General features: G+C 27.3%; 2 protein-coding genes across 2 annotated transcripts in view; one reads left to right on the top strand and one right to left on the bottom strand.

Annotated features, from left to right (window-relative positions):
- The window catches only part of LOC136976503 (cullin-3-B-like), a 199,287-nt gene that overhangs the window by 37,543 nt on the left and 144,036 nt on the right, over nucleotides 1-17,708 (top strand). The gene's annotated exons all lie outside the window — the stretch shown is intronic.
- The window catches only part of ERp60 (disulfide-isomerase A3), a 31,855-nt gene that overhangs the window by 6,081 nt on the left and 8,066 nt on the right, over nucleotides 1-17,708 (bottom strand). The window contains exons 2-5 of the mRNA XM_067271735.1: nucleotides 14,350-14,437; nucleotides 8,778-8,901; nucleotides 4,858-4,965; nucleotides 1,736-1,862 (exon numbers count right to left, since the gene is read on the bottom strand). Of these exons, the coding sequence (XP_067127836.1) occupies nucleotides 1,736-1,862; nucleotides 4,858-4,965; nucleotides 8,778-8,901; nucleotides 14,350-14,437 (447 nt within the window). The remainder of the gene's footprint in view (nucleotides 1-1,735; nucleotides 1,863-4,857; nucleotides 4,966-8,777; nucleotides 8,902-14,349; nucleotides 14,438-17,708) is intronic.

Raw genomic sequence — 17,708 nt, 5'->3', positions numbered from 1 at the left:
ATCTTTCTTTCCACTTGATTGTAATTTTATGCAAATTTCAAGGATTCCAATCAGTGCATGTTCTATTAATGTTAGATATTATCATCAAAAATAGGATGTCCAATTCTTTTGTTTATTAATCATTTTTCTCCAAACTTGTGCTATAATTGTTGATATCTTACTATAAAATGTGCTAGAAAATTTCACCAAAGCTAGATAAAAATAATAGAGTTTATAGGCAAAACTGTATGTTCTATTATTGTTGGAAGGATTGTATAACTTTTATTGGCTTGTTTTCTTTTTTGACTAAAATGTATTTATTTTGAATATAATAAAATATTGTAAAATTTTTGTAGTCCCAAATTTCTAGTAATTAATTTTTTTGGTCATCAGTAAGGTATGTCTTAAGGTCAAGGCTATGTTCCTGAAATCTAAATTATAACTACAAAGCAATTTATATGCTTTTTATTGAATAAAGACAATCACAAAAGTTATATCTTAGGGTGCATCCACACATTCAGTATTCATCAAAGTGTTTGTCAGTTAGTGAGCACATACACACTCCACTATTTGCTGAACATTGGATGCAAACAATGAGTGTTTATCCAAAATCTAAAAAATGGACAATTCTCAAACAATTTGTGTTGCTTTTATAGGTATGAGTACTTCATATCTGTTAATGTAAAACAAACCTAAAAGAAGATTGTGGATGGTCTCACTTCATCATAGCAGAAAAATGTAAACACAAAAATTTTTTTTAAAACAACACAATAAAATTGTTGCAAAAATAACCAGAAAAACTACATAGAAAAAAGTAAATAAATATTTAAACTATAAAACAAAAAAATAAGCTAAATTTAAAAACAAAAGATGACTACATCTCATAAAAAAACTAAAACAGCAATACTGATGATTAGAAACAAAAAAATACATGAATGCAAACACAAATGTGTGGAGGCAAATACTCATGTCATTTGATTCAGAACAATTTACTAACAAGGACCAGGAAATGGCAAATACCAAACATTCATTGTGAGTAGACCATCCACACCACTTGTTACTCGCCAAATGTTTACTGGAATTTGGCAAATAGCATATGTGTGGACACACCCTTGTACTTTAATTTCTCTGTTCATATATTCTTCATTAAAAAGATAGATTGTCTTTGAAGAATAATTTTTAAAATATTCATTACTGAATATTTCAAGGATAAATATTGACAATAAATTCAATGATGAAAAACTAAACACGCTATAGTTCTTATATAATGTGGTTGATAAGGTCTGAAATTTGGTCTGCATTATAAGCAAGCTTATGTTGTATTGTAACTGTATTATGCTGTAGTACACGAGACAACCTTATTTTGTATAATGTTTTTGAATGCTAGAAAAAAATGTCTAACAAACTTAAGGTAATTTGATCATGTTATAAGCAATTTTTTGTTGATGCATGCAATATTTCATGTTTTGTAAATTTGATACTTTAGTGCAATGAAATTAACTTAATACATTAATTTTTTACAACTATTGTGAAAAATATTAATGTTTAATTTTATAATTTTATTAAATTCCAAGTTTAATTTAATAAGTTTCATAAATTCAATATATGAAGTAAATAAATCATTTTGCCTCAAACTCTTAAAAATACATTTCATTAAAAAATTTTAAACTATAGAATTATTTTTCATGAATTGGAATTTCTATCTTATTTAAAAAAATATCAAAATAAGATTTTACAAATTGCATAAGAACATTACTCTTTATATCCATATGAATCCAAAACTTCTTGGTTAGAAGTATGTCCAAATGAAGTTGTCTCTCTCAATTTATCTGCAACTTTCAAAAATTCTTCTCTCAATTGGCTTTTATCATCCTTGAAGAATCCTACAACAAAATTTAAAATTTAGATTTCAAGTAGAAAAATGGGTATATTCACAATATAAAAACACAGACGAAACTAAGTTAAGACAACTTAGTTTCGTCTGTGTTTTTATATTAAAATTTAATGTTAAAACAGTGCACTTTTGAAAGATAACCATAAACAATATTTTGAACATAAGTTATTCAATTATTAATGTAAAAATATCTTAAAAGGTAAAAAAAATTTATATTATAAAAACTGATTGCTTTTGTTATTTAATCAAGTGATTGATTAAGATTGTTTCTCTGCAGTCTCTAATTTTAGATATCTGTTAAAGTAATTTGAGAAATTTTAACAAAAGTTATAACTTATAAATATGAGCAATTATTTATTATGACATCATCACAATGCTGAGCTGCAAGTTTTAATCATATTTTTAATTAATTTAATTTAAAATATACGCTCTCCACCTCAAATTAATAGTGGCTCGTACTTTTCCTTTAACAATTGAATCGTGACAGTCATCTATCTAATACCTTTCAGAGAAAATTTTTGAATTGAAACATGACTTCTGGTTTGCATTTTGCATCAAAAGTTCATTACAGTTAATCAGAGCCTTCTGCCCCTAAGCTTTCGATATCTGGTCTCAATTTTCATCTATCTAACTCTGTTCTTGAGATTAAGGACAGACAGCAATAGTGGGAATTTATAGGTCTGCAATTTTTTTCAAATTGCAGCCCAATAAAATCACCATCATCATGATGATAATGATAAACAAATAAAATATTTACTATCATCATCATCCATCCCTTTCCTCAGACATCAGGATTGGATCTTTATATGCTAGACCTCCAATCTATCATATTTTGAGCTCTCCCCTCATTTTACTGCAAATCCTTTAAGTTTTTCATACTTGCTACTTCCCAGGTTTTCTTTAGTCTGCCTCTACTTCTCTTAGTTCCTAATTTTCTAATGTATCCATCCATTCTTCTCCTAATCACTTACGTCTATTTTCCATAAGCTTCTCTCTAATGTCCCTTGCTCCTAAACTAATCCTTTATATGATCATTCCTAATCCTATCAGTTAAGATAACCCCACTCAACCCTGAACATCCTCACTTCTATTACCTGCATCTTTACACCTAATATTTCTTCATTTCTCCAACATTCAGATCCACACTACACTGCAGTATAAACTTTCCTTTTAATATACTTGATACTCTTATTACAAAGCATTCCACTTGCATTCTGCCACCTATATCTATTTTGTTTGCTATAGCTGTCTAATTCTACTCTAACCTTGTTTTCATTTATTTCAAACATTGATTCTAAATATTATATTTAAATTTCTCTACTCTTTCTCTATCTCCAATAACTAACATGTATGCTTTCCTTGCCACTAAAATCAGTGTATGAAGTCCATATTATCTCTGCTAATTTTTAATCTTACACTCTCTAACCTATCTGTAACATTTTCTATTTTTTCTATAATTTTTCCCTATCTTTACTAACTAGAACTATATCATACTAATTTTAACCCCATTGAAAATGGGGTACAATCAAAGACATCAGTATCCTCAAGGTTTAAAAATTGAACACCATCCCATGAGAAGGATTTGTTATATTGCCTACCCGACTCAGATGATTCACTCGATCAAAGCCAAATTGGCTAACATCAATGAACCCCAGTCTACAAAAGGCAAACACAAAGAAACAAGGAGAAAACATCTTAGTGCCAAACTCTGATGAAAAAGGAATACTTAGTGGGGTCACATTCGGATAGTGATGCAACAATCAGAGAATCCTTGAAAGAAAAACATCAGGACAGAAAACAGTAGACCTGAACTTCCAGGAACTCGATGAGTCTTATCAATGCTGATGGACCAGTGGTAGGAGACAGCCCATCTCAAAGCAACTAAAAAGGATCATCATCTTCCAATAACAGTTATTTGTATATCTCACACTACAGAAATCAGTCAAAAATTGCATTAAAGAAAATGAGTTGTATAAAAAGTATAAATGTGGGAAAGTATGATTTCTCCCCTACCTTTGTTGTTTTGCTAATTGTTTCTGATGTGTGTATTCATGAATTTAGAAGCTTATAGAATCCCTAGAAATCTTATATGGCAAGGAATAGAAGAGGAATATGTAAACGATTATAGAATATGTACAAGAGGACAGATTCAAGACAATGAATGAATATAAAGGAAGTTATGGGTAGAAATAGATATAGGTCTATATCTTTTTATCTTAGTATTAAATGAATTATTAGAGCATATAGTTGTGGAGTTTCAACCATCTTTTATGACTTGTTTCCTATGGTCTGAATGACGACCAGATGGACACCCTTTAAATGATGTCTTGATGAAAGGTGTCATATCCAATAGGTACAGACAGAAAGTGACTTCTCAGTCTGGAATTACAAATCATACACAACTGAAAACTATTATAAGGATTGACAAAGTATAACTTGAATCATGCAATTAACATCTTATTCAATTATACAATTAAGAATATATTTTGAAACAGATGTTGTATTTTAGATACAGAGCTTAAACAGAAAATTTTTGCAACTTACAAAAACATATCTATTAAAAATTGTTATAAATATAGATTATATATTTTATATACGAAAATTTGTTATATAGAAATAAGTAATTCTATATTTGTAACAGAAATTACTATTTTAAAATATACATTTACAGTTCTGTACTACAAAATGAAAACAGAAAGGAACATTGCTGTTATACTGTGCTAATGTACTATTAAGTCACAAAAATGGTTTTAAATTTTATTTTTATGACAACTAAAAAACATTACATCAAAATTAATGTTAAACTCCTCAATACAATCTTTTAATAAACAAATGAATATTTAATTTTATATGAATTCATTAAAACATTAATCAATTTTCACATAAATTATTCTAATCTTATCATTTTTAATACTGAAATTAAACTTCTATAAAAGTTAATTATTATTTACAAAATTCTAAGAATCTTAAAATTCTTAACATACCAATTATTACTACTTCAATCCTACTTAATAACTTCTTAGCATCAGAAAGTGTCTTAATCTCTACAGAACTTGGTCCAACCTGAGATTTCATGTACTTTACAATGGTATCTGAAATAATATTAATTACAAAATATATTTATCGGTAAAAAATTACTAATGTTCTATGAATTAGCAATTTCTGAAATAATTAGGAGTTTCAATTCTAATTAAGATTTTACAAATTTTATATTTATAATATGATCTGAAATTAACAAAAACTTTATATTGTACCAAAATTTAAATTCTGAATCTTAATTGTCATTAAATAGCAATGAATTTTATTCAAAGAATTATAGTAATCCCCAGATTGTTATAAAAACACAATTCACTAACAGCTATACTTACAATTAATACAAAATGTATGCAATTCATCCTACAATTGATTCACAACTGACTGTTCAAGTTTTTGTCAGTTACATACAATTTCAGTAATTTTGATACTACAGAGTTAACTTTTTAATCCCAATGTAGCTTCCTTTAAGCATTTTATTATAATAAAGACTTTATATATCATCCAATTATGGTAAGCATAAGATCAGCTAATGAAAAAATTTTAAACTTGTACTTTTTTCTATTTGGTAATTTACCTATCCTGGCAAAAAATTTTTTTCCACAAAGCCACATTTGGAAAAATAAATAAATTTCAAACGACATCAAAATTAAAACTACCATACATTAAATTATAATTCAAAAAAGACTGAATTGATCATCAGGTATCTAATGTTATAAGTTATACATCAATGATTACCTTTTCCATCTTAAAATTCTCTCTCTGCTCTAGATTGAAAATTTATAATTATTTTTGATATAATATGATTAACATTAGCAAAACACATTTTGCTAATGTTAATCATGCAAAATCAATGCAAAATTAAAACCCACACAATTTTCCTAATCAAATAAACCATTCTGGAGATCAATAATTCCCAATGTCATTAGTCATGTCACATTTGATCTTTTAACAACCAGTGCACAGAACATACACAATTATCAGTAGAATTTAAATTTTAAAAAATGTATTACAATTATTAATGACAATTTTATTTAGCATTCAACTATGATAATTTGCCATTTCTCAAGCTATGCTCTTCAGATGTAAAACTATATTCACTGGATAAATTTGATTTAAAAATAGGACATTATTATATTCTAAACTATCTCAATTTATATTCAACATTTTATTTTATATATATGATAGAGTGGCTTTAAGGTACATTGATTTTTTTACAACAAAATATGAGTATATACACATACATGCACACACACAAGTGAAAAAGAAAATCAGCACACCTTAAAGTTAGTATGCAATATTAATCAAAATTATGCATTTGAAATGATAGTGAAAAAAATTCATTACAGCATCATAGCACATGGATACATCATTAAAGAACAGTTACTAATATGCAACATTTGTGATGAAAGTTGTAAAGCCATCTCAACACTGCTCAGTTTGCAATAATTGACAGACTTGTTTGCCACTTTGATTTGTAACATTTATGATGAAAATGTTCATCAATGACTGTCCTTATGATGTGATGATATAATGAACTTTGTTTTTTTTACTATCATTCCATGTACAGAATTTGATTAATATTGCATACCAACTTTAAGGTGCATCAATTTTTTTGCTAAAAAGAGTTATGCATATAATATATTACTGACAATGTTGACCTCCAGGAGATTGCATGTTATTGAAGAAATGGAAAAATTCCTCCTAGTCTGGATAAATGAGAAGCAATTGGCCAGTGATATCATCTGAGGATTATTTGTGAGAAAGCTAAGCAAGCTAAGAATGTTATTTATTTTTCAACCTCCACTAATGCATGAAAAAAAATTGGAAGCATATGAGACAGGGACAGGGTGCACACCTAGTGAGTAGTATATTCCCTCACCAGTTAGCGTTGTGCCAAGCTATTTTAGACATTTGCTACTCCGCAGTAAACATGTAAACATGATGCCACCAATCCAGTCTCCCGCCAACTGTAAAGTATGAGCCGTAATTAGATTTCTACAGGCTGAAGGGCTGAATGGAGGTAAAATTCATCGAAGGATGTGTAATGTGTATGGTGAGGAACTTCATGAGCTACGGATATGTACTTGAATGGTGCAGGAAATTCAAACAAGGATGTGACAATGTTCATGATGAGGGTGGTCAAGGGAGGAAGTGTGTAATAACTGATGATTTGGTGGACAAAGTGAATCAATTGGTGCAAGAAGGGCGTCAGTTCAATGTTTGAGCTCAGTGAAAAGTTTCCTCAAATTTCAAGGCCCACGCTGTATACCGCTGACTGAGTGTTAAAGGTTGGCCGAATGGCCTGGTGGCAACATTCTTTGACATGGGTATACAAAAGCTGGTGTCACAGTATGATGTCTGCCAGAATTGACAAGGCAATTATGTGGAAAAATAGATGAAGACTGTAACTACCTTCTACAAATAGAATGGTTTTGTTTTTCATTCTTATTTTTTTATTCTGGGTTGTGGAGGTTGAAAAAAATAACCCTTGTACAGTACATAGTGACCTTAAGAAATGGGACATCACTACTACTCACTAAGGTACAATTTTCATTTCATTATACGGTATTTACATATTTATCGTTTTTGCATTTAAATTTATTATTTAGGGCATTTAATTTGTTATTTTGACCTTAAATTATGTGTATTTACTGTTTACGTTTATTGAAATGGATATTATTTAGGATATGGGAATGGATTACAGTAAAACCTCGCTTAACGAGCATAATTCGTTCCAGAGTCTTACTCATAATGAGAAACACTCGTTAAGCGAAACAATTTTTCCCATAGAAATTAATGTAAAATACAATAATGCGTTCCACACTGAAAAAATGCTCAAATGTTTTATGTATAATGTTTATTCAAAAAAAATTGTACAATATACACTGTTAAGAAGCATAAATCATCATCATCTTTTCTTCTAGAGTGGAATGAACCATCCTGAAATGAGAATTTGATTTGCAGGGAAGGAAAAAAAAAAAAAAAAAAAAAATCACAGTTAATGTTTGATAAACACTCCAAACAATATGTCAAATTCTTGGGTTATGTAAAGGCTATAATTAAATATTAGAAATTAATTAATTTGACCAGAGGTAGGCAGTTATGTTTCCATCTCATATTAAATTTAATAATTATAAATAGTTCATTTTTAATTCAGACGTTTCTAAAATTTAATTTGGAATCAGTCATTAAATTTAATGACCCAGGAATTTGGCATATCGTTTGGTGTGTTTATTATATAACGGGCTATGGTTGTTGACGTTTATAAGTAATGTGTATGAACACAAGTTTGGAAAAATATGTGATCACAAGCAACACCAAGATGCTAGCGGAACGAGTGCTAAATGCAGACTGATGGAGTATGCCTCATGCACACAATTTGGGATTTCCCCTCTCCTCATCACTCATTAAGCAAGGCAAATTTTTACAATTTGTTTTGCTCGTTGTGCAAGGTGCTCATTAAGCGAGGTTTTACTGTAGTTCACTTTCTATTATTTCTAATGGGAAAAATCGATTCAAACTTCAAATAGCCTTCTAGAATGAATTAAATTCAAAATATGAAGCACCATTGCCATTCATTTACTAGCTTCATTCATCCTAATATGGAAAAGAACTAATTTAAATTATAATCTCCTGGCATTTAATACAAAAATATTAAATTTAAAAATTCTTTTAATGATGACATGATTTTGAAAGATTAATATTGAAGTCTTTAATACTAAATAGAATTTAATAGTCTCATTTTTTTAACACTGACTTTCATATCATCAACACAGGAAAAACCCAATACTTCATATTAAATGAAATTATCATTTGATAAATTACAAACAACAGTGAGAAATTAAAATTTAATAACTAAATAACCTACCTGTTTCTCGGCCACCACTATATTCAGAAGAAAATTCTCCATTTCGGAAAATCTTGAGTGTAGGATAACCACTGACACCATACTTTGAACAAGTTTCTTTACCAGCATCAGAAGTACAATCCACCTACAAAAAAGAAAATTATATAATCATTGCAAAATTATTTTCACAAATATTGAATTCCTTTTAATCTCACCCAGTCTACATTTTTAATCTACATAAAAAACTGTTTAGATTTGATAATTTATATTGCGTATGAAAATTACAGTTATTGATTTTGTGAAATGTAAAACTGATGTAATATGAATGTTTTAACACAATTTAAATTTTAACAACAAGAATAATTATCATACAGACTAATGTTATTTGTATTACAATGTTACATACTTTAAATCTATACTATATCAAGAGTTTTTTTTTTTTAAATTAAAATGTCAATATAATAGAAATACAATAATAATACAGGCTAAATTAACAAAATTTAAATACCAATTAACTGTATTAATTAAACAAATAAAAATTTTAAAATTTAAAAGTAAAAAATTAGTTTGATTATCTTAAACAGTATATTAGTAATTTGTTATAATCATTAATCCAACAATATTTTTTGCAAATCCAAAGCAATTTAGTGTAACTATAAAGATAGGCATGGCTATTTATAAATAATGACTACACCAAATTTTAGATAATTAAATATACTTGAAGAATTCAATTGTTCATATTGAAAATGTTTGGCTTTTGTCATCCCTCCAATAATTTAAACCTTCATTTGTTCTATATTATCTATATATATAAAAACGAATGTAAGCCTGTCTGTCTGTCTGTCCTTCATGCATTACTATACCATTTATCCGATTGCCATGAAACTTTGGGAAGTTGTTTAATACATTCCCGCGAAGGTTTCTGGCATATGTGAAGACCACCATTTCCCCCCTTTCAAAAATATATTTATATATGGATTAAGGCTTTTATGTCCAACAGATGGCGCTAACTTCCGACGACCTAAGTTTGCTTTTCTGTGAGGCATTATGGTTTTCTGTGAGAATGGACTAAAGCAGATCATTTTCTATCTATCTATATAAATAAAATATAACGTTCGTTTGTTCCTACAGATTCCTTTGAAATTTTGACACCACATTGCATTCGAATACGCACGTGTTTTTATATAATATACATGTCGAAATTCCCCCCACTGGGGGGGAGATGGACAGGATTATGGATTACCGTGAAGAACTTGGCTTCTATTATACTATTTTAGATGCGGTTTTTTGCATTTTTAATTGCGTTTTAATAGGTTACGTCAACAGAATATACACTAAAAAGGGATTTTTGATATTCCCCAGCGGGGAGAGGGACAGGATTAAGGCTTACTGTGAAGAACTCGGCTTCTATTTATACTATTTTGCATGCGGTTTTTTTTTGCGTTTTTAATTGCGTTTTAATAGGTTACGTCAAGAGAATGTACAGGAGGGTCTAATGATGTGTTCACTTGTTTATAATCGATCAGCGCCGCCGTAACTTATCCGTTACAATTCCCAGACACGCACCTGTTATCAAAGAGTTGACCGTTACGAGATTGACGGTTGCGATTTGCGCTAATCGATTATAAACAAGTGAACACATCATTAGACCCCCCTGTACACTAAGAACGGATTTTTTGAAATTCCCCCCACGGAGGAAGTGTTATACATTTATAATAGATACATTTTGAGCCACAACAACGCGTGGCCGGGTCAGCTAGTAATGGATAAAATAGGCTCTTAAATATAGAACAAATAACCTTAAAATTGCTGTTAATGAGATATATCCCAAAATACTTTGATGTGAATGATTTTTAACTTTTTAAAGTTCGATATCATTCTAAAAAAAAGCAGTTCGATTACAGTAGTCAAATTAGTAATTATAAATTATTTATAGCAAATGCTTCAATTACTTTTATTATTCTAATTGTACAGTTGTTAAATTAAAAAAAAATGGAAGCTATTCTCAATATAAATACATATATGACATAGATGAGTTTTTATATAAAAGAATTAAAAATGTACATGTATGTATGTATACATGCATTTCATTTCAATTTCCATTATTACATATTTTTTTTCCATAAAAATAATGCAGGTTTTAAAGATTGTACATTTTACATGTATATATCTTAAAAATAACAACAATAATAATAGATTAATGCAGAAGAAATTTATTCTAAGTTCTAAAAAAAGCTTTTATAAGCTCTAGCTATAAAAATGAATTAGAGTCTATATATTTAAGGAGTAAAAATTTATAAATTGTATTGAGATGTAAAAATTCACACTATAGTAACTTAAATGATTTTTATTTACTGTTCTGTACTAACCGCAAAATCACTTTTTGAAAATTAGTTATTACAGTTTAACACTGTTAATTTTCAAACAGTATTAAAATCTTATTTTCACTGATGATACAAATTATTGTAAACTTGGATGAAATATTTCATAGTTTGTTTCAATTCTATGGCAATGTTTTCCTCATAGCTGACAAAATAAAATTTTATAAAATAGATTTTGTCACAATAAATTGTTCTTCATTGATATATTATTGGGTCATTGCAAATGAAATGGCCATTTTTTAAAATTTAAACTTTCTAGATTTGTAGTTCAACTTTTATCCATGTGAACAGTGCTGTATGTTTGCAATTAGAAGAGCATACATACAATATGTGAATTAAAAATATAATCTCATTTATATTGTGAGTTCTACATGTTTAAGAGAACTTTTTCTGATAGCACGGAGAAAAGAAAACTGAATAATTTTCTTTTACAAGTATAAAAAGGAACATAAAGCAACTCAAAATACTAATAAAACTTTTGGTGAAAGTTCTGCGAGTGAGCAGGCCACCAAGCATTAATTCATGCTGGGAATACAAATCTCAAAAATCAGAATTGAAGATCATCATCTGACTGTCCGAAAAATCGCAGAAAGATTGAACATACTGGATATTATTCAACCATTTCTCAGCATCTAAACATGTTAGGAAAAGTCAAGAAGCTCAACAAATGGGTACCACACAAACTCAGTGAGCTACATCATTTGGAAGTCTGCAGTTCTTTAATTATTCGTCACAAAAATTGAAAGTATTCAAATGAAATTCTTCCCCATCCACTTTATTCTCCAGACTTTTTGCCAACAGACTTTCACTTTTTTTTTTTTTATACATTTGGACAGTTTTTTGGCAAGGGAAGTCTTCAAGGAAGAGAATGCAATAAAAAGTACCTTTAATATCTTTTTGGCTTCTCATTCTCATGATTTCTATCAAATTGGCATTAATGCATTTCTACTGCATTGGGAAAAGTGCATTAATGTTGGTGAAGACAATTTTGATTGAATATGTAAGTTTTAAATTACATTAACAAACATTCAAAGTCATAAGTAAGTTGGCCATTTTATTTGCAACAACCTAATATCAGAATATGCAAATGAAGAACAATTTACAGTGAAGTAAATCACAGTCATTGTTAGTTGCTTTATTGTTAAATTCCTAGAAAAAAAATGTGAAGTATATATTAAACAAGTATACTTTGTACAACTTGCATCTAAAAATTTAAAATTTTCTAAATTACTAAAAAATGAATAACATCTCTCAATTTATGCAAAGTTTTAATTTAAAAAATTTTTGGAAATACATTATTGCAAATATGATTTAAATTTTTACAATTAATTTTTGTTCTATAAATTGGAAGATGGCAAATATTATAGCCAAAAATTACCAAAATGAAAATCTGTACAGTTCACATCATTAAAAATAAAATACTTACACTTAATTAAATATTTCAGAAAATAAATTAAACAGTTCACTATTGTTTCAAACCATTTTTTATTGTTTAAACTTCAAAAACCAGTTATTTTCTTTTGAGAAATATGAAATTCATATATAAACTTATATTATTTTATGCCTTGTTTCAAAAATAAAATGTTTTAAATAAAAATAAGTACTAAATCATTCCATACAGAAAAATATACTATACTCACTTTAAAATGTTTAAACAAAGGAAAGCTCAATTAATGCAAAATAAATTATTCATGTTTTTAATTATATCAAAGACAATATTTTTTAAATACAGAGGTAATACAGGCAAAAGTAGGTATACAGTTGAGAATCTGAGAAATAATAATAATAATGAACATGAAACATTTTTATTTTTATCTTTTATTAGTTTGTATTCCTCATTTGTGATTTAATTTGTACATGAAATGTTTTTTTTTCCTTCCTGTTTTCTCCCTACATGTTTTCCCCCCATAGTAACAACTGTATACCTAACTTTTCCATCCCCCTGCATTTAAATCAGTATTAGAAATGTTAACTACTAATGTTTTTAATCAACATATTAACTATTTAAGAAATATATTAAGTTTTCACGCAGAAACAATGAAATTCTTTATTCTTCAGATGGTAAAAATAATAATTATAAGAAAAATATAAAACTGAGAAAAAGAAAATAGCATAATCAATTACATATTTACATCAGTTAGTAACAAAAATTTGGAAACTTATTAATATGAATAAAAAATTAACAAGGTAATAGTCATATTATGAAATATTTATTGATGTGTACATTCATAAGATGTTAAAAAGCAATCTTTTTAATGCACACATATACACAAATTGTGGAAATAACATTATCGAAATTCAAATAAAAAATAAAAAATTTGGTTTCTCTTTTTTACATGCAAAGAAACATTGGCATATAGAAAGCAAAGCCAAAATGGTTCCAAAATTTAATAGAAATTAATTTACTTTTTAAGAAAGTTGAAAAATAAAATGAAAGAATTTACTTTAAAGTGTCACAGTAATTATGAATAAAAACAGAACACACATTTAACAGATTTAATAAATATGTAATTAGGTTAATATGATTATGCATCTGTCATTTGCCATTACTGAAATAAGCAGAAACACCACTGAAAAAATTTCATTTACCATATACTAATTACTTCAATTTGAAAATTTTAATTTCTACATTTGAACAAAAATTCCATATTTTTATTTAAAATTTTATAACATCAATTTCTGTTACTAAAAATTACAATAAAAATTTGAATTAATTTAAAATAATAATAATAATTTAAAGTCTACTAAGGAAAAAATAAATTTTTTTCTTAAAAAAAACATTAAATTTATGAATTTATCACAAATGTGATACTGATTAGAAATAATATTCAGATTACATTAACTTGCTACCAAATAGGAATAAAAAGTCAATTTATTTATTTTAGCACCAAAAAGACAGTTTTTATTTCTACTGATTTATTTGATGTGTGCTTAATGTATTGCATTTTAACTTGCTACTGACAAGTAATCAATTATTGTTAAATATTTATATTATTTAGAAAAAAAAACAATAAAATTTGAAAACAAAATAAGATAACTTTTTAATATAAATGGCATTAAAATATATTTTCTGAACTATACTGTTTTATTATTAGATGATAAACAGACAAACTTCTGTATAGCTAAAATAATTTAGACAATTATACAAATAATATTTCTTAATTTCTTTACTTATAATTAAATTTAAGGTAGATATAGTATATTTAAGTCACCTTTGCCAAAGGAACAGCTGGATCATTTTTCTTTAAAATTGTTGCTGCCTCTTCATATTTGGGAGCAAGTCTTTTGCAGTGTCCACACCTACAATAATTAATGTAATTTTATAAATAATCACCAATATTTAAGTTTCATTAGTAAATTAAATGTAAACTTATAAAGAAAATGCAAATTAGGCAAAAAATAATTAATAAATAATACAAATGCAATTCAACAACATAATTATATATTATGTGAAAATGAAATATTAATATGACAGAAAAGTTTTGTTTATAAGAATAATTTGAATATTTATAGAAATTACTTATATTTTAAATTTCACTTCTAACAGTTGAATTCATTCTTGAATAAATGTAACCAATCATAGTAAAATTATTTAAATCATTTCAATAGCTAATCCAATTTTTATTCTGTTCATATTTAAATGAATTTATTTTTTAAAATTAATCACAGTTAATACTTCACATCTTAATTATTAATCTGAAAATCAAAATGCATTGAAATAAATTCTATAAAAATTGCATTTTAAGTAATGAGTTAATTTTAAAATTGATTTAGTAATTAACAGTCCAGAAAAATATTTCTGTATAAAAGATTCAAATTATACAATTTCAATAATAATAATAATCCATAAAATTAAAGAAAACATACAATAAAAGCATGTCAAAAACAAAGGAGTAACATTCAATGTATCTGTGACCACTGACCTAATTATTTCTCTATAGCTTTACTATTCTATTTTTTAAAATATATTAAAGATTCTACTGTACTGTACTGACGTACTGTAGAAATCACTATTGTCATTTCTAATAATGAAAAAAATAATTAATATTTAATTTTGATATTTATCAATATGCAGATTTCTAATTTTATCTAAAAAATAATTCTAATTGCTTTTGCTCTCTTTTTAAGTCTGAAAACTTTCACGACAGTAGTATGAATGAATCACTAAGGATTTAAACTCTACATAAGATCAAATTTTTTCAGATTAGAATGTATAAAGTACACAATGTTTTCAATTTGGTTATTTCATTAAAAAGCTGCTTTTTCTCAGAACAGCTATTCTCAAACAATGTTAAAACAACAAAAATCAACTGGATAAATTTGTAATAATTCAAAACAAAAAGAAACTTTTGTAATCCAGCACAAAGTTTTTGATGGACTAACATTCCAAAAAGAAGAGGAGGATGACACACTAACATTTATTTCATTCTATGCAATTCAGATGATCCATTTAGTTACTAGTAGTCTTCAGATCTTTAATAAGAACATTCTTTACACATTGTTTCAGTGTTAATTCAAGGATAAGACAATATTTATATAATAATAATTTTTTACATTTTTATGAAAAAAATTAATATAAAAATACATACTTTAATTCTTATGGTAGGATAGATTTAAAATAGTTAAGTGATGAATAGCAACCATTTTCTTAGGTTTTAATAATGTTGTGGAGTTATGATAATGCAAGGCATTAATGCATTTTTTGTATATTCCTTTCCTCAATGCCTCATTTAAATTTAGCCAAATTAAGATTGACCCAATTTCCACTTCCCCCCACTAATCCACAAGTTCATTCAATTATTCACAATTTACAAAATTCTATTCGAAACTTGGTAATTTTTCATTCATTACAAGACAGATCCTTTCCAATGATGACAATAAATAATTCTCTTATGAACAGTACAATTAGGGCTGGATCATTGCATAGACAAATGAGACAAATGTCTAGGGCCCGGTCAAACTGCCTATTTTGAAAAGATATGAAATAAGATAGTTTACTTTTCTGAATTTTTAAATAAAGTTTATTGATATTTATATACTTACTTTTTTAAAACCATCTTGGCTTTTATTTAAATTATCTTTTTCATTATTCAATTTACCTCTCTTGGGTAAAATATTATTTAAATATTAACCAAAAAGGTTAAATTAAACAATTAATATTTTAAGGTAATATTGTTATTGTATAACAACTTTTGTTAGACATTTAATAAAATAAATTTCATTTTTTTAAATTTATGAACAAACTGTTCAAATTTTTCTAGAAAAACTAAAATTTATTGTTCTATATTAAATATTTTTTATTAATAAAAATTTAAGATTTGTTTGTTTTTCACATTATTTAGCTTTGTTTTATTTATTGTTTCATATTTTTTGTGTGCTCTATTTCTTGTGGGAGAGGGAGGGGGCCCAGTAAGAAGAAAATGTCTTTTCTCAAACTTTGTCAGTTGTGCATAATGTCTTTCATCGCATTGTATAGATATGCCTAGTGTTTAAAGATTTCCAAACAAGGGTAGACTAAAAATTCTGAACAATAAACCTCTGCAAGCTTTTTTATAGGATACTGGGATAGAAATTTTAAGGCACTTTGTGGTGGAATTACCTGACATGCAATCAGACCGAAACTTTAATCATTTACATATTACATACTCAGTAGCCTCAGACGCTGAGGCTACTGAACTGTGTGCTGAGCAGAGACAGCCCTAGGATTTGTGAGGTCCTAGACAAAATTTATTTCTGAGGTCCATTAATTAAGAGTGATGGAGAGAGGGTAGATTTATTTAGGTCTATAATAATATGAACATTTTTAATACAGAAACAGACAGAAGAACATACAATAAAGTAATAAAAATATGTACAAGGACTTGGAAAATTCAATAGGGGTACAGAATTCACCTACAAAAATGGAATAAAAAAAATTTTTTTTTTACTGTTTTCTATGTAACATGCAACTCGTGCAGTGCTAGAATCAATTTTTACAGTGCAAGCCACAAATTGTATATTTAATGAATTTGTTTCTGAGAATTGAGTCCTCTGTCATTTGTTTTTCTTGATTTGCCAGGCTTAAATGTAATTTAAAGGTAAAAATAAATAGAAAAAACAAAATTTATCCATATTTTTAGAATTAAATTATCAATATTAATTGTAACAATAAGAACATGTTAATGTATTAAAGTAAATGATGGCACTAAAGTAACCTGACCTTCATTCTTACTTTATACTTCATGGAATTTGATATCGTTATCCATTATCTTGCAACATAGTAGAAATGAACAGACTTTCTTGTTGCCCACAAAAACTTTAATTGCTCTAGATCAGCAGTTCCCAACAAGTGGTCCGCAAGAGCTAAAATATGGTCCGCGAAAGATTTAAAACTTTTATTCGTTTTAAATTATTATTCTCACATTGATACAAACTGAATTTAATTTTTACTAAAAATGTTATGTTTTCTATTATAATAGTACTGTTAAAGCATGTTACTCTTGCGTTTAACGATTACTTATGTTAACAGTTTTGATTAAAGTTTATTTTTAGATTGACACAGTTTATTTTTCTTAAACCTTGTGGTCCCTGC

The sequence above is a fragment of the Centruroides vittatus genome, unplaced genomic scaffold, assembly GCF_030686945.1.
Source record: "Centruroides vittatus isolate TY-2023 unplaced genomic scaffold, ASM3068694v2 contig_400, whole genome shotgun sequence".
Taxonomy (NCBI): Eukaryota; Metazoa; Arthropoda; class Arachnida; order Scorpiones; family Buthidae; genus Centruroides; species Centruroides vittatus.
This window is presented reverse-complemented; position numbering and strand designations above follow the sequence as displayed.